Source organism: Halichoeres trimaculatus, unplaced genomic scaffold (assembly GCF_033239565.1).
Source record: "Halichoeres trimaculatus isolate MK-OKI-2021-1 unplaced genomic scaffold, fHalTri1.1 fHalTri1_scaffold_15, whole genome shotgun sequence".
Classification (NCBI taxonomy): Eukaryota; Metazoa; Chordata; class Actinopteri; order Labriformes; family Labridae; genus Halichoeres; species Halichoeres trimaculatus.
This window is the reverse complement of record NW_027437193.1, coordinates 13429548-13453394: the sequence shown is the minus strand read 5'-3', so window position 1 is coordinate 13453394 and position 23847 is coordinate 13429548. Positions and strand designations below refer to the sequence as shown.

The 23847-nt window shown below is 40.1% G+C and overlaps 1 protein-coding gene across 3 annotated transcripts in view; it reads left to right on the top strand.

Moving 5' to 3' along the window:
- The first annotated feature begins 2053 nt into the window (after positions 1-2053).
- asic1c (acid-sensing (proton-gated) ion channel 1c) overlaps positions 2054-23847 on the top strand; it is a 129616-nt gene continuing 107822 nt past the window's right edge. For 2 of the 3 annotated variants that reach the window (XM_074689146.1, XM_074689147.1), the window contains exon 1: positions 2054-3668. In XM_074689146.1, coding sequence (XP_074545247.1) covers positions 3114-3668 — 555 coding nt within the window. In that variant the 5' untranslated portion in view covers positions 2054-3113. The remainder of the gene's footprint in view (positions 3669-23847) is intronic. The other variant, XM_074689151.1, reaches the window with a different exon arrangement.

Here is a 23847-nt window from a genome sequence, read left to right as displayed (position 1 = left end):
TGTTGCTGTTGTTGAAGAGACTTAAGGTTGGCCTCTTTGCCTCATAGTAGATCGACAGAAATTGGGCTGAGTCAGCTTTTCCAATACAGCAACTGCTGATGATTGGCTTTTAAACATTCTTCTGAAACAAATGAATGCCCAGCAGGGACTGCATCCATATATTATACAGTCTCTGACAGGACTATTTACACTATTGATTGAGTTATTAATAACTGTCAAAGCCATGCATATCTTCCACAAACTGGTTAAAAAGTAAGGATGAGCACTCAGACAAAACTGCTGCACTGCAAAAACTGAAATGTAATCAAGTGTTAATGTCTTATTTGTAGTCTTATTAAACTTAGAATGACCCACATAACATTCATCTGATAAGTCCAGAACATTTTCGTGCTACGAGATATTAAAACACAAAAATGATACCTGAATGGCTTGTAAATAATCTCTTGATAGAGTAAGAAAAATGAGCTTGCCATTTTTCTTGACACAAGGCTTATTTCTTACTCCATTGGCAGATTTTACTCTTTACTCTTTACAAGCAGTTCAGGCATCGTTTCATCCAGTAATATCCTGAAATAAGACATTTTCTTTCTTGACTTTAGATGAATGTGGCTCATATTGAATTTAAGACGATCTTCAATTTAAGTCATAAACACTTGTTGGATTTCAGTTTTTGCAGTTTGCAGTCTCCTTGTAAACTGTGTTTTGTAGCAAATGCTGCTTCATCAGCGAACTTTTTTGGGTGCTCCAAGCTAATTCCTTTTTGTGTGCTACATTCATTGTTGAGTGTCTATATAGCACCATAAATAACTATCCGAATGCCCTTTTCTCTCAGCACCTCAGAGGTGACTTCTCCTCAGTGAAGGATTTGTAGTTTGACTCTCTTGGCACTGTTTGTGAGTGAAGACATATTAAAACTCAGTGAAGGTCTCATATGTTCACTTGACACAGCATCATCCATCACTCTTAAGTGTTTTTTGGCACATTAATCATTATCTGTCCTGACTGTGAGTACAAAAGGCATTTTAAAACATCAAAGGTCTCAATTAAATCATTAGTAACCTGTCCTCAAGGTGTCATGATGTACATGCTTTTAGAAACCTCTCACTGTTATGTTAGTTCAAGCTTGTGCTCTTCTCTGGTGTTGAAGTTTGAAACTGCAGAAACTCAGAGATTGTTGTGGTTGACCTTCTCTCCGTCTTGGTATTCCCTGTCGAACACGAAAACTACAACAGAATCGAAACCACAATAGTCTGTCACTTGGGGTGTCATGTTGTGTTTCCATTCTGCAAGCAGTCTTTAAATTGCATCTCCACTCTGACAATGTAAGGTTGACATTGCATTTCTCAGGAGTTTTACAAAGGAAATGGTTTGCGTGGTTTTATCCAGATTGCATACCTCTGTAGCTTTGTGTCAAATGGTTGCTATGGTCTCTGTGCTTGGTTACTAGGGCAGAATATTGATTTAATCCTCAAGGGCTAAGGCCTTATCCTTGACGGTTCACCTATTGTTATGATAATAAGGCATTCCCGTTTGGCCAATGAGTGATAATCGTGTTTTGGTCAGAGGAGACATGAAAAGAGGTTTTTAGGTTTGATGTGGTTAAATTTTAACCCCAGTAAAACCCCTGCCCCTCCGGTCAATCCTGAAAATCTCTGTGAAACACTTTTCTGATCATCTTTACAAAGCATGGACACAGATAATCAATGCTTTCATTTGGGAGTAAATTGACTCACAATGATGAATTCTTGTCTTGACAGTGTTTTATTTGCTGGTTTCACAGGACAGATATTCTCTTCTGTTTGTCTGAATTGTTATGAAGCTCAGTTATGGACATTGCAAGAAACTCCTTCATTCTACAGTCTGAATGAAAAAAAAAAAACATACAACCTGTGGAATACCTGTATGCAGTCCAACATGTTTGTGGCAGAAGCTGTTGTAGCAGATTAGAGAATGATAACACTCTAAAGGTGGTGTCCAGATTGGGAGACTTCCCCTGTGAGCACAGACACGCAGGCAAAGCAGCCATTCAGCAGTGGGATGGATCCTGACTACTAAAGAGGGAGAGGGAGAGAGAAAGAGAGAGCAAGAAATGGGGGAGTGGTGGGAGTGAGAGAGAGAGATAGGATGCGAAAAAGAGTGAAAGGCTCCACACGGCAGAATATAAATCTGTATGTTAACCGGACTTAAAGCTGGAGGTCTCCAAGCGGCTTTACTGGTTGTGCTGGTGGGGGGTGACCATGAAGCATCAAGAGGTGGTCTTCCCTATTAACTGAGGATCTGTGCACGGAAGGAAGTGGGACCCGTGGAAGCTGCGAACGCCGCTTGTCAAGCACAGTGGTGGGCTGGTCGGAGGTCCCTGACCCCCCCTCCCTCTCACTCATTTTCATTTCTGGAAGAAAAAGAAGCGCCAAAGAGACACGAGAGAAAAGCGAAGGTGGCAGCGAGGGACCAGTGAGCCATTTCTGTCTTTATTACCTCCATTCACAAAACCATTGCATCCCATTATCACAGCGATGTAGAGGCATTCTCTTCGTCTAGAGGAGGAAGGGTCCCATTGACTGCTGAGGCTTAGCACCTCTCTCTAAAACGCTAGCCCTTTTCATTGCAGCCCCCCTCCGTCCTCCTCCTGCCTCTCATTTCTCGCCTCTATTCTTGCGTCCGCTGTTTCCTCTGTTCTTCTCTTTTTCCTTGTCCCTTGCATTCTTCTCTTTTCACACCACTCAGGAATCAGGAGGCATTGCGTTTTGGTAGAAGTGGGTGTTTCTGGAGCTGTCATTGTGTTTGGTGCCGCTACAAAGGACAGCTGAGCAGGGAGTGAGAGAGACAGCTTTTGGAGATAATAAAAAAAGCAGTGTGAAAGGAAAGGTGGGGACCCGGGACTAAAAGAACAGCTGACAACCACTGGAAGGTGAATGTAATGAAAAGAAAGCTGTTATAGAGACTGACAAGCATTTTAAGGTAGCTTTTTATTGGGAACATTACCACTTCTGGGGGGAATAAAGAAGCAGCGTGCCAAACCAACACTGCCGGTTGGATTCTTCTGTTGCTGTTGCTAAGCAAAGTCTTTAACCTGAAGTTCTTTGGGAGACAGTATTGAACATCACTCTGCAGCCATGAAAGGAAGCTCAGAGGAAAGCATTGAAAGCGTCAGGCCCTCTAACCTGCAAGCTTTCGCTAACATTTCCACCCTACATGGCATGAGTCACATATTTGCCTACGGGCACATGACATTCCGTCGGTTTCTTTGGACTCTTTCCTTCCTGGGATCATTAAGCTTATTACTGCTGGTCTGCATGGACCGGGTATCATATTACCTGGAGTATCCTCATGTCACCAAGCTGGACGAGGTGGCAGCCACAAACCTCACCTTCCCTTCTGTTACCTTCTGTAACCTCAATGAGTTCCGCTTCTCCAGAATCACCAGGAACGACCTCTATCATGTGGGGGAGCTGCTGGCCCTCCTCAATAATAACTACCAAATAGCCAACCCACACTTGGCTGAGCCCGAAGTGCTGGCTGCCCTAAAGGATAAGGCAAACTTCCAGAACTTCAAGCCCAAACTGTTCAACATGACTGATTTCTATAACCGCACAGGTCACGACATCAACGACATGCTTCTGCAGTGCACATTTCGAGGAGAGGATTGCTACCCGGTAAACTTCACCACAGTGAGTATTCCTGTGCACATGCTCTCTTATCTCTACATGCTGGAACTCTGCACTGAAGGTTTGCTGCTCAGTCTCCTGCCAGAGCTGACAGCTTGTCTTGTTTACATGAGCTTGAATTTTTTAATGTTGCTGAAGCTCTTTCTGCCTAATGCCTTCTTTGACTTTGTGTTATTGTTATGGTTGTTATCCTGAAATGCTGCCATTTGTCTGAAAGAACGGCTGTTGTTTTTTAGCGTTGCATTGTAGATTGTAGGTGATGGGTTTTACTTCTCTGAGAGACCAGAAAAGTCTATGGAACCTGTGGAAAGGCAAAGATCCTACAGTGAAATGACGTTAGCTTAGATTTACTTGGTGATCTCTGATAACAGCGTTTCCTCCAGGCAGTAGGAAATCTTTGTGTGGCATAAGGAAAAACTTTGATGAAATGTTTCGAAGGCTTAAGCATGCACAGAAGAATTTGTCTCGATGAAATCTGACAGGTGCTTTAATGACATTGTTCAAATCAAAGTGATTATTGCTGGGTGCTGAGGTTGGGGTCATTGTGCCGATCGGATTCTGTTTTTATTTTGATCGTTTAAAGTTTTCAGCTAGGCAGTTTCAAATGATCAGAATCATCAGTTCACGATGTCATGCTTTTTGTGTATTTCAGATATCTGAAAACTGATTCTTCTGCACATATTAACTTAGAAAAAAGGAGCTTTGTTGCAGAGATATCACCAAGCAGTCATATTCTGCGCTTTGATTCATTCTACCTCTCATTTGAACCCAGTCAAGCATGACTCTTCAATCACTGCAGAGCATGAATGAAGTCCACTAAACCCAGATTCTTTACTTTCTGTTTTCATATTGACTGGTGACTGGTGAAATAGACAAAGTGGCATAAACTGGATCATGCTGTAGTTTCATGCTCTAATCTTGAGGTTGCATGACATAATATAACCCACACAGATTTGTCACACTGTATAACAACTGATGCATGAAAAAGGCAACTTTGAGGTGAAGCTGTAAGTTGTCTGAGCATTGTGAGTATTATCTATTTGCAGAGACACCTTTGGCCAGAATTGGTAGCGTTTTATAGGATAAAGACTCCGTTTCCCATGAGCACTGGAGCACTGTTGTAAAGACAAGCATGCTTAACAAAGCACGTTTGTTTTGAAGCAAATGTATGGAGATCAGATCTTTTTAACCCTACTTTTCTTCAAGACACCTTTTTCTGGATGCAAAGCAACGAGGACATGTATTTATGAATAGCTACATCAGGATATTGTTTGAAACTTGACAACAAGCAAACTTAGTAAACTCAGTTTCTACCATAGCTTAGTGTCAGGCTAAGTTTAGCTCTACTCACAGCTTGGTGCTTTAAGATGTGTTAGTAACTTCATTGAACCCTGGTTATGTCCTACCAGTGCTCATCTACCAACTCCAGCCTCACCAAGCAGAGCTAACGTAGCCTCACTCCTCATTTTATTGATAGACTCTCAAGTTTGAACAGACCACTACAGAATAACTGCTACATGTGGGTTAAATGAACATTACCACAAACAGCTTAACTTGTGTTTCAGCTCATGCTCTATCACTCTCGTGTTTAGATTTCTTCTGCTCTTCTGTCCTTTTTTGCCAGTACAGCTCCAGCGTTCATTTAGTTTGAAAATATGGATTATGAAAAATAATATAGAAGTCACACTCTGTCATGGGGATGGGTACCAAATTAGGTACTTTTATAGGTACCAACCAAATTCTGTCAAAAGTACCGGGTACCGATCCAGGTAAAATCAAAAGGTACCATGTTTAGGAAGCTGAATGCATCCTTGTGACTGTGAGGGAGTAGGAGAGTAGGGGATTTTCCATGCTGGACATAAACAAATTGATATTTTTTACCACATACGCTCACAAAAGTACTGAAAATTGGTACCTCTGAGTACCGACACCGATTGCCAGGTACCGGGAATCGGTACCGTATCGTTTCAAATGTGAAAGGTACCCATCCCTACTCTTGAAAGACTGCTTCTAAATTCCTCACAAGACCTGCCAAGTATTCTGTACTTTGTATTTTCCCAGTGAAGAAATGTTCAAAGAGAGCAGTGACACCTGTGTTTACCTGCGTTTGCACCTCATGTATTGAGGCTGTCGCCCTTGTTGCGGCAGGGGTTGGGATCCTGTCCATGACCCTTTGCTGCATGTCATCGCTACTTCTTTATTTCCTGTCTCTCTTTGCTTTATCAAGTAAAGGCAAAGTGCCACAAAAAATAACCAAAAGGATAAAATATTATGTCCCAAAAGAGATCTGATGTAGGTTTTTAACCTTACTCTAAAGAGTGAGAGTAGTGCTATTATAAAGCATTATGAAATATCAAGTAGAAAAATATTATATTTCTGTTTTGCTGTTGTCATTTCAAGTAGTTAATCTAAAATCTTTGTGTTTTCAGAATTTGCTCCAAAGGTCTTTTTCTGCCTTATCACCTCGGTGCCATCCAGTGCAGGAGTGTTTGGGTTCAATCAAGCCATTTCATTACTATAAGCCCATTTTATTAGAGTGAAATACAGATCTGAAAAGCAGTAGAAAAAGCCTTTCTTGGCTAGCTCTGGATTGCCTGTTATTTTATTTAAACAACAGCTCTGTGCATTGGCCAAGAAGGAAAACATAATAAAGATGCAGCCTAGGGATGGGCTGCACTGCAATATCACTCCTTTCTGTTTTACTTCTCACTCTTATTTTGAGACATTTTATTATTCTCGCTGTGTTTGTGTCCTATATCCTATCTCTGAAAGTGCTGGTCTGATGGAGTAACACTTATCTCTCAATTGAGTCTATCTACTCTCAGAAATATGCTTTCTTATCTACATCATATCTTTAATCACCTGAAAAAAATCCCTGCAGAGGGCCAGTATAGTGTCTGCTTTTGAAAATGTTAATCAAAACTCAACATCTCTGCTGTTGGAAAAGACAAAACACAAATTAGATATTGCTTTTTAATTTAATCTATTGTTTTAATTGTGCCACAACTGTGACTTGGCAATGAGATAATTTACATGTGTTTTCTAGGAAGCATTCAGAAGTGTTTGAGGAAGAAATGATGGGAATCTAATTGCTGTTGTGTTGCTTGATTGAAACTGTTACTGGTTTCATTTGAGCAGCTAGAAACAGGTGATGCATATGATTAGCTTTGTGTTTACTTGTTTTTGCTTAGCGGTCCATCACACTGTGAACTTTGACCTGGCTGTAATAATAGGTGTCAGAGCTGAGCCGTCTTGTCGATGCTCGTCCATCATTATAGTGCTGTGTTCTGATGGAGTGGTTAAAGCAGCGTCACATCAGGCCGCGTTGTGTTCTCAGTGGGCAGAAATGTGTTCATCAGGATGTTGGATGAGTTCCAAAACACCATACCCAGCTAGCTGTGTGTTTGGTGCTGCACCTGATGAGAATCTCTCTCCACTAACGGTGAACAGCCGGGCTTGTTCACTGATAGAAAAGGCAGGTTTATAATCTGCTTCAAGAAAAAAAAACCGCAGTGGTTCTTTCTCCTGGAAGCAAAGGGAAGCCAGGCTTCCCTGCTTTTTTTCCACACTATGGTTGTGATTTTAATAAAACCCTTTGTTTAACTGGTGGGTTCTTCCGCTGTTGCTTCAATCTGTAGTCCCCCCTTTTTCTCATTTCACAGTGTGTGAAACAGCGCCCCTATGAATGTTATGTAGATGGATGTGTTTTGAAACTACGGTGGTTCAATTTTCTCATTTTACATCGCTGCAACCAGGGAACAGTTTGCTCCCATTGAAAGTGACTCGTTCATCTCAATCTGCTCCACCCATCTCCACTCATCACTTCTTATCTTAGATTGAGTCATCAGCTCCAACAAAAAAGCTTTAAACAAGGTCTGTTTTCTGAAAAGGACAACATCATTTTCTTTATAAGGATGACTTTGACTTTAAGACAGAGAAAGCTTTTGAAAAGTTCTCTTTCAGATGGAACAAGAATTAACCAATCACAAGAGGGCAAACGGCGATTAGTCAGCGCCGTATCCAGGGAAGCAATCAACCTTTTGGCTTCTTAACAATCGCATTATGGCATGGTACCATTGTAATCCTAATGATTACGCAGAAAATAGTCCCTATTCCACTGTTTACAACACTAGACAGTGCAGTTTGGTAGTTTTTAAGAAAAAGACAAATTTAATAATCTACCACTTCAGTAGCATCTTCAAATCAAGTCTGACAGCAAGCAAACTCCAAAACTAGAGCTGAGAAATAAGGAGAAAGAAGCCAGAAGATGGACTGTCAATGAAAAGAGTTATTAGTGTAGAGTGTGGCAAGCTGGCAGTGCTAACTTTAGCATCGAGGTCTCACAGTACTAACAAGTCAAATGCTTGGATGCCAACGAAGCCTGTGGGTGCTTTATTATGAAGTCATATACTTTGACCTGTGATTAAATATCAATATTTTAACTCTTAATATCGATATTTTTGTTAAATTAAGAATTCATATTTTAGGTGAGTTGGAAGTACAATACATCCTCCGCACCACCACTGTGGTAGATGGTGCTGAAGAGCTAACTCGCTGTATGTTGGCCAAAAACGGTATAATAAATATAATCTCAAGGTGTATTCAGAATATTTTATTCCTAAACTTAATGATATGGGTTTTGATGCTGTAAACATCAATATTATCTCTCTTTTATTGGATCAGTTAGTTTAAAATCATTTGAAGCTGATAAAGATTACTTGATAAATAATAATCATAGTCCTGTTTTGCACAATATTGGATTTTTTTATGAGTAACACTAGATACACCAAGTGACATTTATCAGTTTCACAAACTGACCATATCTTTCAAAAAATAACTTTTTTGCAACATTAGTTTAATGTCACAGTAGCTTAAGTGACAAACTTTACGCACTTTATGTTTCCAAGTTACGAGTATGTGTGAAACACTGCATCTGGCTTTCATTATTTCAAACACAATTAAAAAGAAAAGTTGTTTTCAGTCAAATAGTTAGCTGTGTAGAATATCATGATTTATCACAAAATTGTGATATTGTGACATTATTGTATCGTGACCAAAGTGTTGTGATGCATATCGTATTGTTAGATTCTTACCAATACTCACCCCTATTAGCTGTGTGTAAATGGTAGCACATCCCTTGCTACATTAAGAGGTCTTGTCTCTCTCTGATTGCTGATTTTCTCCCCACAGCATGGCCCTGCATTTCAACCAAAACACTGAATCTCGACATGTTCCTAATCCAGCTGGTTGTTCCTTTTTATCTTCTTGAAGGAATCCATCATGTTTTCTTTCCCAAACACAAAATCACTATTCACTGTCAGTGTACTGATATTTATTTCAATTACCCACTTCCCCTACAGACGTGTTGAGAGGCAGATTTACAATGCAAAGGACTTTGGGAGTGATGAGCTTTGACCTTGAATAAATGAAGGAAGAATTCCATTAAGTCTGGGTGTTATGATGCTGTTGGGGAACAAAGCATTGAGTGTGTTTTGCATTGTATAGATGGATGGGCAAAGGGAGAATGGCAGCTTGTGTCCCCCATCTCATTAACAACTCTAATTCCTTGAGATGGTTTAATGGGGCATATGTTATGAAATGTCATGACTTTTTTGATAATCCAGAACTGAAACAAATTAGCCTCTTGAACGTGTAAAAACAAGAAAGTTATTAAGCTGTGAGTGGGCTGTTGCTCTGCTCTTTGCCCTGACGGTTCATCGGTCAGAGCGAGCTGTGTCCATTTTTAAATCAGAATATCATTGTCTTTTTCAGAAGAAATCTCTGGATTTGTGTGCTTGAATTCCTCCCTCAGTGACCTTACTCTCCAGCATGATGAAACATTAAACACAATCTCTGTGGTGAGTTGATAAAATTACCCCTCTGATGTCTGAAGTGACTCAGAGTTCAAATCTTCTCACAAAATCTCATAAAATTCTACCATCCCTGCCGTAATAATGATAATAATGATCCAGAGTCCTCGACCAAAGCTTTTTCTATATTTGGAGATCATAGCTGAATTAACAAAAGCAGAATTCTTAAATTTTCCCACTCTACAAACAGCAAAGCACCTAAATAGTTTAAATATCTGGAGAGAAGATTAAAATTTCTCTATTGCTTCTGTTTCATTCTCCAAACTGACCTTATCAATAAGTATTTACTGACTCACAGTCAATCTCACAAACCGTATGAGACCAAGACTGTATGTTAATGGGACCTCAGTCGATGAAGGGCTGTAGCTACTGAACGAGAGGTTGATTATCATAATCTGATGGTGCCAATGTCGCACAGCGTTGTAAAATCTTGACAGGTCATGACGAGCCCCCACGGGCTACATTTCTGTCCATTCCTCACAGAGTGTAGTTAAATCAGTATTCATCATCACATTTTGCTGAAGCTCGGTCTTTTAAGATGCGAGTTGTCTTTCATCTTATCATCCAGAAGACAGCAGGTGCCGGGGGATGAAGCATGGCTGCAGTTAAGATGACTCTGAGGCTGACACAATGTGACTTGTGGGTTTACACATTTATCTATGTTTTCTGCTGTGCTCCTCATCATTGGAAAGCTTATTTTCCTGTAAGCCTGCTGATGCCCGAGCCAAATGATATTCGTCTACATCTCTGATGATGTTGTGTTATCACAAAATTTGTCAGCACCTTGGCCGATTAAGGACGCGGCGCGGTGGTACACACTTGAGCTAAAAACAGTCATAATATGATTGTTTGCCGAGCAGGTCCTTTTGTTGATAACACTCTGAGCCTGGCAGAGTAAATTATCACAGTTCAGCAGATGGTGATGCAGATTCTCTTCATAATAACAATAATGATTAGCTGTGGGAAACCCTGTGAAATATGTCTTTGTCCCAATGCTCTGATAACACAATGCAGAAATCTTAGAGAAAAAAAAAACATGTTGGATCATGATTATCAGCTGGTACATATTTCCCACAGAGGACATGTTGATCTGTCAAACACTGGTGTAACTAATACCATTAATAGCGGATGAATTCTGTTTGAGTGCACCGCCAGGACCCTGAAACCTTCTTGAAAAGGAGCCATCATTCAAGCAGCATAAATGGATTTTTCTTTGTTTCTTCTCTCACTTGGTGGCAGGAGTTCAAACTGAAAACACAATATTACTACTGCCACATAAATTTGTTATGGAAACAGTTGCTTATTTTCACATCCAGGAGGCACACAGGGATGTAAGCACACACTGGCAGCCATAGATACTCCTTCGTCTGGCTTTTTGTTTTAGACCAGTCTTTTTGTGTTATGACAAAAAAGTAAAAAAAAATAGTTTGCTTCTTGAGCTTCTTCAAGGTCCACTGTTCACTAGTTTGTCACTGCCTTGCCTGTTGTTACCTGTCTACTTTCAAGGTAGTATAAAGCCTCTTTATTGGAACAACAGAGCTTTTCCACTAGAAACAGAGACAAATAAGGGTTGGTATGATGTCCAAATCAAAGATACGCTTTAAACTTGTCACAACATCATGATTTATGTTTATTTTAATGTGTAGTTTGCATTTCTGTTGGTGTCATAGTTTTTTATATGACATTTCTATCATTTTGAACCAATTTAAGAATCAGTCCCATTATATTGTCAATTGCATGACAAGTATTACAGAATTCACCTTCCTAGAAGTTATGCAAGTGTGTTGAAAAAAATGGTTGTTTGTTATTGAATCTCAAAGTGTATTTAAAAGTAGAGTCTGCAGGATTTTACTAAAAAATAAAATGTCAACTTTTACAGGAATAATGCTGCTCTGTCTTCACTTCTGGGCCTCTAAACATGAGTGTCATGGTCTGCCTGCCTCTCCTCACCCTGTATTTTGATGTTTTGATTGTATTGGGACGTTTCTGGGGGGAGAGTAAGCGTGGTTACCTCAGCCAGTCACAGGGAGCCCAGTGCACAAGTGACATAGCGTGTTGATCAGCGAGTGGAAGAAGCTATCCCAGCACTTGGAGAGCAGCATGAGAGAAAGAGTGATGCAGGTTGGCTTTTTGTTAACCAAGTATGTGTCAAATACCCATGATTAGCTTGTGCTAATATGCTAAGTTAGGTGCACAGCTCACAAGTCTCTCCCACATAGAATTGTGATGCTACAGGTTTTTGCTAGCATAGTACGTGTGTTCATGTAGCTTTAGTCGGTTGCAGTGGGTGTGCGCTGTTTGAATGATTTATTTATTTAACAAGTCACAGAAATTCCTACAAACCCTGGCCTTAGAATATTTTATTTCTTCACTTGATATGATGGGTTATTGTTGAACTGATGGGTTAGTAGGTTGAAAACTATTTAAAATTTTATTTTTACAGTGTAGTAAACTGCTAAATCAAATTCATAGCAAACTTTTTGCTCACTATTAAGCCGCGTTTCCACCAAGCAGTCTGGTTCGGTTCAGTACGGTTTGGCACAGTTTGGTACAGTTAAGCCTGATTCCATTTGCGTTTCCACAGCCAACTGTGCCCCCTCGTGGTTGGGCGGCTTGTAGGCCGGATGCCGACAACCGCATCAGTAACATAATAGTGTGACGCCATAGCAGCGTGACACAGTTTACCCCTCTAATAAATCCAACGAAGACGTAAAACGTGACACAGTAAACAAAGAGCATAGATGGAAGACATGCAGCATTTTGTCCTCTTTGTGATTTGCATGTAGCTCTTTGACACAAAGTGCAATCAAGCTTAGTTTCAGAGAAGTCTGTGTGCCGCTAGGAGAAATACAGCCGCTGTTCAGGGTAAGTGACGATTCTTTTGACCAATCAACTGTCTGCAGTGTTGTAGCTCCACTTTCCAAGAGTGGATCGGTTCCCAAAAAAAGGGTCCCAAAAAGTGGGACTGCTCGTCTCGGTTATTTGGGGATCTGTCCCGTGATAAGTCAGTGGAAACGCCATAAAATGCACGTTGCACCGAGACGAACCGAACCGGTCTGCTTTCGTGGAAACGCGGCTTTAGATTTTTATGAGAAACATAGTTTCCACCAATTGCCATTTATCAGTGACACCAAATGGCCAGGTCTTTCTTCCACCAACAACAGCTGTCTAAAAGTCAGGTGTGTTTTCGCTGTATATTGTTCAGCTTCTTCACTTTCATACAAATTTGTTCTTTCTGTAGATAAAAACATTCATATTTTTTCTCCTGCTTTGTTCACTACCAGAAAGGTCTATGTGTTGTTGTTTGGACGTATCCACAATCAAATATTGGCACTGGCTGCTAAAATCCAACACCAGTCAAAGTTTGATCGATGCACAAGCTCAAATCTGTGTTTACAAATGTCTTTACTATGTGTACATAGAGAGGTATAATGCACAGGGGCATGCCTGCAGTCAGGAACATGCTGCTGACGCTGCTAAACAGAGCATTTTGCGGATAAGAGATGAGTACTGTGAGCGCATGCAACAACACTTTATCAGGCTACCCTAATGAAAAAGAATTTCCTGCAGTAGAATAACAGATCCACAAACTCCCGCTGCAGCCACTGCATGAGCCCACTGTAGTCATTCGGTTTTGTTAAGTGGGAATGTGGGCTGACATTATGGAACAAAGCTATCCTCGAAATCCAGCTGGTGGGAACAAGTAGTCTTTAAATCTGCATCATTAAACTGATCAGTTTAGGTGGGAAAGAAGAAGAGAAAAAGAGACATTTATGGAGCAGCACTCTTCCACCAGCTGTTCTGCAGCAACAACCTGTGTGTACGAAGTAAAGAGAAGTACCTGTGGAGAGGCTTACAGAGGAAAGGAACAACATGCTTCACTGAATTATGTTTCATGACTTTCTGATTTACACAAATATATTTTAGAGTCTGAACAAACTTACGAGCAAAGACGCACTAATACTTCTGGTCACATCAGGACAGAAACCTAGCTTTATACTGGGACATACAAGTTGAACTCCAGTGTGACGCATTTTGAAAAAATGTTATATAATTGTCAAACATCTCCTGACTGTCAGAGATTTGTGAGTTTAGATCATTTACTAGTTTCAAGACACATTTGTCTCACCTAATGTTACACGTTCTTGATGTGTTTACTCACCAGCTTGAGTTATTTCATTTGAGGGCTAATGCCAAGACTAATACTTGATTAAAGAGATACCCTGTGAAAATCTGTCTTCAAAATATCCGTGGGCAAGTGGACTTATTTCATCAGACACGCCTTGTTAGTGATGTTGTCAGCTTACATAAACACATTAAACCTGCCAACATTAACAGCATTTTGAAGCAACAGTTTGTACATGCTCATCTTCCTAGGTTAAAATGTAGCAGGCCTGCTCTTTAAAGAGTGCACTCAGAGGGAACAGAATGTGTCCTTGTTACAAATAGAGGAACTTTTCTCACATTTACTGTAGGACATGTTTTAGAGCTGCAAACGCTGTCGTCCTTGGTCTGATAGAGTACAAGACCTTTGAGTTAGTGTGAATTTCTCCTGCTAATGTTTACAACCTTACCAGTGACAGTGGAGTGCCTATAAGAGTAGGCCACGAAGGGGACATAAAGGGTTAAAAACTGTAATGTGTGAGTGGTAAAAACAGTACATCCTTTGTAAAAGAAGAAGGCCTATTTTTCACTGCCACCGATTCCTTCATAAGCATCAAAACAGACCTAAAAAAGAGAGTTTTTACTGGAAATAAGAACAAAGGAAAACGTCATTTCATCAGGAGCTGTCACTTTGGAGTTCAGCAGAGTTCAGCTTGCATTCATAATTAAATTGTGTTATGTGCTGAGAAGAAAACAGTCTTTAGCCACCTTTGTGTTCACACTGACTGAAATCTCACGAAGCATGACTGAAACCAATCGTATAACAATTGATTTCCGCTGTTAACTGCTCACAGTACATTTTTTTTATTCCCAGCTTCAGAGCCTCAATGTAGGCCTCACTGCCTCAAGGGAAGAGCTTTGACTTTGGGGTTAACTTCCTTTTCTTTACTGATGTCCTTTAGTCTTCAAGCTTTACAGAAAGGTCCTCAAAGCTCTATAGCCGGCATGTTGTGCACGCATACAATGAGAAAAAAAGATGCAAACAGCTCACCCACTGTGTCAGATATCAAGCACTCCTAACAGACTGGGACGATCAGGGAAAGCACCATACGCCTGGTGCAACAACACAGTATGAAATAATCTGAGGCCGTGATAACTGTTACTTTTCTGATTTGTTTGGTCATTAAGTCGACGTAATTATCTTGTGATCTTGACCTCATAATCTGCTAAAAACTGTGACTTTTGGCTTGTTACCCACTCCTACCTGAGCACATAACTGGAAAGAGGAATAGGGCAAAATTTAACGAGCAGTTATCAGCTGTGAGTTAAAGTGATATTCCAACACCAGCAGTGACGTGTTTGCGGAGGTTAAGCGTACAGGTTTTTCCCCCTGACTCAACCTTATCTTTCCTCTTTTTAACATTTCCCACCATTCTTTTTCTCTTTTTGACTTTTTTTTTCTCTTTTTCTCTTTCTCTTTGTGCAGTTATGGTGGGAGGTGAGAGCCAGCATGGAAGGGGGTGGTTTCGTGACAGTAGTTTTGTGGGCCCAACTTAACAAAAATACTTTTTTTTTTTACCATCAAAGGGGACTTACCATTACAAACCCAGTCATTTGTTTGTGGTCAGTTCATTTCTCGCTTTGTGTAGTCACAAGTAATTATAATTCTACCTGCCCCCTCATCTGGTATCTCCACCTGCATCATCCAAGCCACGTCTTTGGAGCTCTTGTTTAAAAAAGCCCATCATAGATTTACTCTCATGAGCAGAAAACCCTGGGATGTAGGGATCTCACATTTTCATGTTACTGGATGTTCTGCATCAATCTTCCTTATTTTATATCACTTGCAGTAATCCCACATGGAATGCACGTCACGTAATGATCAGAATGTTTTGTTGCATTCTTGGTTGATGCTTTTCTTTGACAGTGTCTTCTGCTGTTTGACCCTGACTCCTGCAGCCATGTTTTTTGGCACACTTATGAGTTACTACAAGTGTTTTGTGACCATAAGGATTTTTCCATGGTAATAAAATAAATGTAAGGACTCTGGACGTTGGAACTTCTCAGATGTACAGGAACTTTTGGGGGGTAAGGCCAATAATCCATGATCAAAACCAGCATAGGTTGAATATCCTCCATGCTAACTGTGGTGCTGTCTTTGTCTTCTGTGGTGTCATTTTTACTGAATAGCCCTTGTCGTTGTCTCACCACTATCAGTGTATCATTATCATCGGGACGCCTCCCTGGTGAGGTGTTCAGGGCAAGTCCCACCAGAAGGAGACCTCAGGGCAGATCCAGGAAACGCTGGGGAGACTACGCCTCCTGGCTGGCCTGGGAACATCGACCCGCCCCCAGATAAGCGGAAGATGATGATGATGATGATGATGAAATAACGGCCCATTTTTCGTTGTTATGGTTTTATTTTGAAGTTAAAAATAGAGCATGAGAGAATGGAATTATCATGGAGTTTTTGTTCTATTTGTTTTTGGTTTGTATCCTTTTCGATGTGTTGTGATGTTGTTGACTTTCTTGACTCAGGAAGGTCAGTCAGTCTCTACCAGGTGATTTCATTGATGGGTGAATTGAGCAGCATGATCGCTAACATTAACGTTTTTGTCAAGGATGGCGGACGTGTACATGCCTTTTAAAGAGGGGAAGTGTGTCACTCTGAGGAGGCACCAGTAAAATGACGTAACACTTCAATTCAATTAAGGGGCCGTTTACACAACAACGGTTTTAGGCTGAAACGCAAAAGTTTTGAAACAGCGTTTCTGCCAACCTAAAGCCGCAAACTTTTGAAAACGGCCTCCAGAGTGGGATTTTCCTGAAGCGCTGCCGACACTGTTGCCGTGTAAACAGTAAGCTGGCGTTTTCGCTGACGTCACACTTCGCCTCAGGCGTGCGCATACAACAGGACAACAGTTGTTACGATCGTTCCGAACTACCTTATTGTGCTTGTGCTGCTCAATCTACTGTATCTGCTGACTGTCTTTCAACAAAATGTGCATCTGTTGCTCCACTCTTAAATTTAGTATTCCCAAATTCACCACATGACCAGCTCAACTCTACTTCGGTGGAGATCGCCCAAAAACGGCTTCTGGACAAGACAGTTATAGCACCACCTACAGGCCTGGCATGCTTACTACAGCGTTTTACAGTCCATCAGCGTTTCTGTGTAAACGCAGATTTTTTTCACTGCGTTTTTACAGCGTTTTAGTATTTTCAGATGAAACGTTGTAGTGTAAATGGGGCCTAAAACCCAACATGACGAGGTTGTGTTGGATGCAGAAACGTCTGACACTCATTGCAGAGCATCTCCAGACACCCATGTCCTGCAACGTCTCCAAAATGTCTGTGTGGGTCTTACCAGCTTCGAACAACTGCTTAAAAACATCGGTGTATTATTCTACTGCAGCCATAGTGGTCTATTTATATGTCACTCACTGTAAATTGCCTTCTCTCCTCTATCGTGGTTAAAGACTGGCCACCCTGAGAAAAAAAGTCAACAACTCCCTGGTCACAACACATTGAAAATGGTGCGAAAATCCCATGATAATTCCATTCTCTTATACTCTATTTTTAATTTCAAAACAAAATCAAAACAGTGAAAAATAGGCTGTTATTTATTTTCTGATTTTTGATTTGAAAACGAGTCATGAAATAACAAGTCATTATCTGTTTTCCGATTTTGGATTCTAAAACAGATATGGAATGAACTAACTATACACTAATATACCACCCTCTACAATTCTACAATTTTATTTAGAAGACACTTTTGTCCAAAGCAACACAAGTACAACTAATAGTCTGGCAATTACCTTTGTTTTTTCTCCATACGTCCCTGGCCACAAATATTGGAATGAATATATGTGTTAACTAGTGAAGACTGACAGGTATCTTCAAAGACAAATTAATATTTGAACATCAGCGGTAACATGTTTGCAGTATGGCAGACATTTGACTTTCAGTGTCATCTCAGGAAGGCAATAGTTGTCACTTATCTCCAACCTATGCGGGCTGGCCTCATCTACATTCATGTCAGGAAGTCTGCATGGAATGAGTCTAATCTCTGCCTGAGATTGCCTTATGTCACCGTTCACATTTGACATCAGCAGATAACAGTATTAGTTATTACAGGCCACTGCTGCGGCGACCTGATGACAAGTCTGCTTTAATAGCTCTAAAATATTCATATAGGAAATGAAACTGCCCTGTAGTAATTAAAAAGTTAGCTTCAAGTGACTGAAGATTATACAAAAAGCAGCCCTGAACAGGATTTGTCCATTGTGTTGTGATTATTACTGCATGGCATTTTTCATTAAGGATAGATCATTGTAATCACAAGAAAACAAGCTCAGTAGTGTTTGTTCATTAGCACAATATTGCACCAATAATTACAACCATGACCTCTGTGTGACCTGTTGCTCTGACAGGTGTTGCTTTTTCCTCTTTTAGACCGCAGTGTGAAAGAGAGGTGGGTGGTTCAGGAAATGTTAATATTCTACTCATCATCACAGTGATGGTAATTAGAGCCAAAGCAGCAGTCTTACAACCAAGTAATGAACAATTATTTTACCTAGATACTCGAATCATTCACAAAAAGTCAAAGCTGTACAGCACAAAAGTTAAAGGTTATCTTTTTAAAAATTAATAAAGTGTCACTTTTTAATAAACCATGAGCCTTAAGTATCTAATATTTAGGGCCTGAGCCCCGAGAATTGGGGCGAAGCCCTATTGAAACCCTTGCGATTCTTCTTCTTCTTCCGTGTGCGCCTTTAACCCCAAATTGCATGCCTTTCGCTTGGAAAAAAGGCCAACGCACCTAGCCCCAAAATTCAATCCTGGTAAAAAATGTATGATTCCACTGCTTGCCCAAAAATAAATGCTCCATAGTGCCCCCTTGGGGCTTAAAACTGCAGCCCCTCTGGCTACTTTGAGCTACAGCCCTGAAATTTGCTGTGTACAACAAGCATGCTCAGCCCAACAAAAAAGTGACTTACAACTATCGTGATTTCTGAACACTAACTTCGCTATTTGGACCTAAACACCGTAATTTAGCGATTTCTAGGCTACAAACTAACAAACTAGTCCAAGGTTTTTTTTCTCACATAAACTCCAAACGTGGCTTGTGTATGATACACATAATGAAGATCAATAATCACAATTCGAATTTTTTTTTTTTCGGGCTCAAAGTTCGAGATTTTTAAACTTTGTCCGATCTGCACGAAAACAGACACAAGTGTTCAATGTTGTGACCCGGAAGCCCGTCCAGCTACTTTGAGCTACGGGTCTGAAATGTTTTGGCCATAACTATCATGCCTATGGCTTTTGGCTATGCCAAATTTAGCTGCACATGTGGCAGCTAGGATTGGCAAGCACTGGGCAAGGGGCCTGCTCATCGCTGCTTGCAGCTTTAATTATAGTGGGTCCTCTTCAATGTATGCTGCCATCTTTATCCAAGCACTAAATGGACAAGCATGTTTTTTTTTATAATCATAAAGTGGCTACACTGACTGTACCACAGGAAGAGGAGAATGTTCTGTTGAGCAGAAAAATATTTGTTCTGACAGATATTTCTGATGGTAAAAAAATGACAGTTGGAGGATCATACTTATCATGCATCTCAGGAGCCTCTTGTCCTCAAAGTACAAACCACCGCTGCTTCTATTACAAGAAGGGGAGCCTTTCAATCTAGAATCTGACTGCTACATATATTTTTCCGACTCACTGCGCCTTTAAATCTCTGTCTCAGTTGTTATCTGTTTTTAACCAAACCACCAGGTAACCATGAATTCACATTAATTCCATTAAAAACCAAGACACAGCATCATAAACAAACAAGAGTTTGAAAATGACCTGAGAGGTTGCAGACTGTTTCTCATTTTGAAAAGTGGTCTGGCTTTACTTAGTTTAATGATATGGGATTTAAAGCGTTTTTTACAAAAATTGCACACCGCAAGAGGAAAAACCATTTGAACTTTGCATTTGCTTTTATCCCTGTGCTTTAAAAATAAATTCTACTTTATACTTTAGAAACACTCAGAGAACAGGGAAAGAGGTGCTAGAATTAAAAGGAATCGTGCAGAAATTGCAAATGGATTGGGTGCTTTTGGTGATGCAGGTTTGGTCAGAGGCTGTACTGAACAGAATCACACTTCAACATGGCTGCTAACACGCTTTTTCACAGAGATTGTCTGTGCTGTCAACGTGCTGGCTGTGAGGAAGCAATAAATACTGACGACACAAACACCCAAACAGTGAAGTGTGGATGATGTAAAGTCAGAGTATAAAAACATGGTAAGCTAGGCATATTAAAGATCTCTCAAACTTTAAAAAGTGATGCAAAATAAAATGCTTCATGGATTAAAAAGTAAAATTGTGTCAACACAAAGAAGTTTCAAACCACAGTTTGAAAGATTTCCTCTCTTACATTCGTAAATAGAAAAGAAGTGCATGAATCACTCAGCTGTCTTGAGACTCTTATTTTTCTGAACTAGTTCAACCTGAACTACAGTGATATCACTTGACAAAACCATTTCCTGAAGTATGCCTTGCTATTATGAACACACAGCCGTTTACTCTGCAGTCAAAGGTTAATCTACTTTAATTTACGTTCCTGACATCAAACAAGAGACACAAACTGACGAAGATGTTGCCTTTGCAGAACAAGCTTGTGTATATATTTTAGTGTTGCTCGGGCACAATGAGCATTTTCACCTTCTATTTGCATGAGTGCTTTTTCCATTAAAGTACAACAACACAATGAGGAAGCACAAATGAATATGTCTGCTAGTAAATCGATTCTGCCTCCTACATGTGCAGAATGTTTATTAATTCCCACCAAAATTTGCCCTGAGCTTGAAAACAGCAGACTCCTTTTTAGTTCCTTACATTTTTATTTATTTGGGCCACTAATAACAGAGACAGCACTGCGCTGGAGTTCATTTCACCTGTCATTACCTTGATTGTGGCTTGCATTGCACTATCATAAATAGGGCTACAGTGATTAATTCTTTTACATTGCGGTGATTTGTTTACTTCCATCAAGCTGAGATTACTTTGACATGAGTTTATGATCCTCCGTATTGCTGCCAGAGAGAGCAATGCCACTCAAGTGTATTTGTGAGAAATATAAGGTCAAGTTTTGTATCACTGATAAATATGTAGTTCTTCAACTTCTTGAAAAGATAAACACTAAAAAGTTCTGAGTTGTTTGCCTGGTGCGTGTTTGCTTTAATATGAGATTGCTTGGAGTCTTGTTCTTACTTAAATTAATCTCAAAGAGATTGGTGTGTGCCTCTGAGCCTAACACTTGCTCCTTTTTTCTTCATTAAACCTACTTAGTTTGCTCTGGGTACATAATGTGCTCTGTCATGATTTGGTCTTTCCGTTTGTCCCTTAACACAACCGTGGCCAATACAATTATGTTTTCAAATCCTTTACTTTATGGTCACTGCTAAATCCTCTGCACCCCTTTGCCTTAGACATAGGTTGCAGTTTAATGTGCTTTTTTTTCCCATTCTTGCATCTCGTGTGTTGGCCTGCAAACATGTCAGGACTTGTCAAAATTCAATCTTTCTGTGTTGTAGCAAAAATAGATGTACAGTGGATGCAGCTTTGTAAGCCTTTCTTTCTATAAAAACGTCTATAGATGATGAGATGGCCCTGCAGTCAATGGTCAGACAGAGGGTCACACCTCTTCTACGAGAGCAATCTACTGTAACATACCAACATTTCTCAGCGTGCTCTCTGAACCATCGGAGCTGACATTTGAATCTTGTTTGAAATGTCTTTGTCAGGATTAGTTTTAGTTGAAGACTGTATTTATTCAACCTGCCTCCAGTCATCTGGAGAAAGCAGCGGCACAGAAACCTCAGTTTTATAAGTGTAATTACATTTGAAGAGGGGGGTATTATGATTTTCCTTAAACACAGGTATGCTGTATTCATACTAAACAAGTGCAAGTTTCAAACATCTTCATATCCATACGTTGTAGAAATCCCTGGGCCTGTCTGTAAACTGCTCAAAAAAGTCTCCTCCAAAATCAGTGCAAAAGCTTCAAGAGATCTTTACGAGAACTTTATGAGATTTAAGGAAATCTTAACAAGACTTCCTGACACAACAGGCCACGCAGCTTCTGGTACAGGCCCTTGTGATACCACGCATTGACTACTACAATTCCGTCCTAGCAGGCCTCCCTGCGTGAACATTTAAACCTCTGCAGATGATCCAGAATTCAGCAGCACGTCTGGTCTTTAACCAGCCCAAAACAGCACACGTCACCCAGCTGTTAATCTCTCTTCACTGGCTTCCAGTGGCAGCTCGAATCAAATTCAAAGCTTTTCTTCTGGCTTACAAAACATTGACAAGAATGGTTCCTGCCTACCTGGGGTCTCTCATCCAGGTCTACACTCCTTCTCACCCACTACGCTCTGCTTGTGAAAGACGCCTGGTGCTCCCAGCTCAGTGTGGCTCCAAATCACTAGCCAGACTCTTCTCCTCTATTGTGCCCAAATAGTGGAATGAATGACCTAAACTATATATTCGATCCACAGAGTCCCTTTCTACTTTTAAGAGATGTCTGAAAACTCATCTGTTCAGGGAACACTTACACTTAAGCTAACCCTTCTCCTCTTTGCCCTCAGGTGTAGAATTAGTCAGTAAGTCTAAGACTCAGCTCTTGTGATTGTTTAGCACTACTACTGAATGTTGTCGGAGTTTGAATTATACTGTTGCAGCAATTAATTGTGGTTTGTTGGCTTGATTATTGTGCCCCCCCCCCCCCCCCCAAAAAAAAAATAAAAAATAAAAATAAAAATAAAATAAAATAAAAATAAATAAATAAATAAATAAATAAACAAACAAATAAATAAATAATAATTTTAAAAAAAACTACACTTCATGGCAGCACCTGCAGACAAATAACTTGTTGCATGTTGTCGCACTAACTAGGTTTTCCTAGTTTGGTCATGTTAGGATCTCCTAAATGATGGGGTGGGTCTCAAACACCAAGGTTTTCCTATAGCTCTGCCCCTGACAGGTTTCAAGATGGCTGGAGGAGGATTGGTGAAGGGGGGAGTCTTAAAGAGACAGTAGCTAAAATGAGGTGTTACAAAGGGTGAAATAACTAAAGCCCCAGTGTGAGAAAAGAAGGGATTTTTTTTTTTTTTTTTAACTGTGAATTATAAAAAGCTGCTACAGGGGTACCAGAGGGGCAGTATAAAGCCTGGGTTATCTCTGTGCTGATTAGTCCTGCACATGTATAAGCAGGGTTTAAAAAATCACCCTGCTTTCTTCTATAGTCAGGCATATTGCTAGATGTGAAATTGTGTGGTTTATAACTCCCTTAGAGTGAGACGTTTCAGACCTTAGATAAAAAAACAGATAAACATAATCACTTTTGTCAACTTTAGTCTTGTTTGTGTTTGTGGTTATGAAGAAGCATCAGCTCTAATTTCAGTATGTTTCATAACTGGCTGAAAACAGCTCAAAGGAGCTTTAAATAATAAATGATTTCTAAAATTGAAGCAGAATCCTTTTCTGTTATATCTTTAATAAATTGACTCATAATTTCACCCATAAAAGAGCACCATAAACGAAAGAACAGCATCGAAACTGCAGATTATCACACAAGCCCAGCTGTGTCTTTGTGAAATACATTATCTCATCCTTTCCTGCCTGTTTTTTAGAATCCTCTCTTCATCTTTGCTCCAGGATTTCAAAGGATGAAGCCGAAGGGGAAATCATTGTGTTGACGAAGGAGTACAGGGACTGCCCTTTGAAAACTTATTGAATCATAAGTACTCTTGTCTCCAAATACAGGGTCCAGCTGAGGTCTTATTCCAAACCAGCTAAGCAACACCATCAAATAGAGATTCATATCCGGTACATGAAGAGGAACTGTTTCATGTCTGAAATTGAAACTGTTGAAGGAATCAAACAGGACTGCTCATAAGCTGTCAGGACTAGTTTTACTGGGATTTCCCCCTGACATTTAATCTGCAATTTAATAAGAATCAGAGACAACTGAATTTGTTTTTCCTGTGCTTGGAAGTGACTAAAGTGCCACAAGCAGACCTCTACTGATCCATTAATTCAGATGAATGAATATTTAAAGCTTTTTTAAAACCCATATAAAAATAAAACGTGCTCTTGTTAAATGTACCATATTTTGATCAGTAGCCACTTCAATAGATCAAATCTTGATA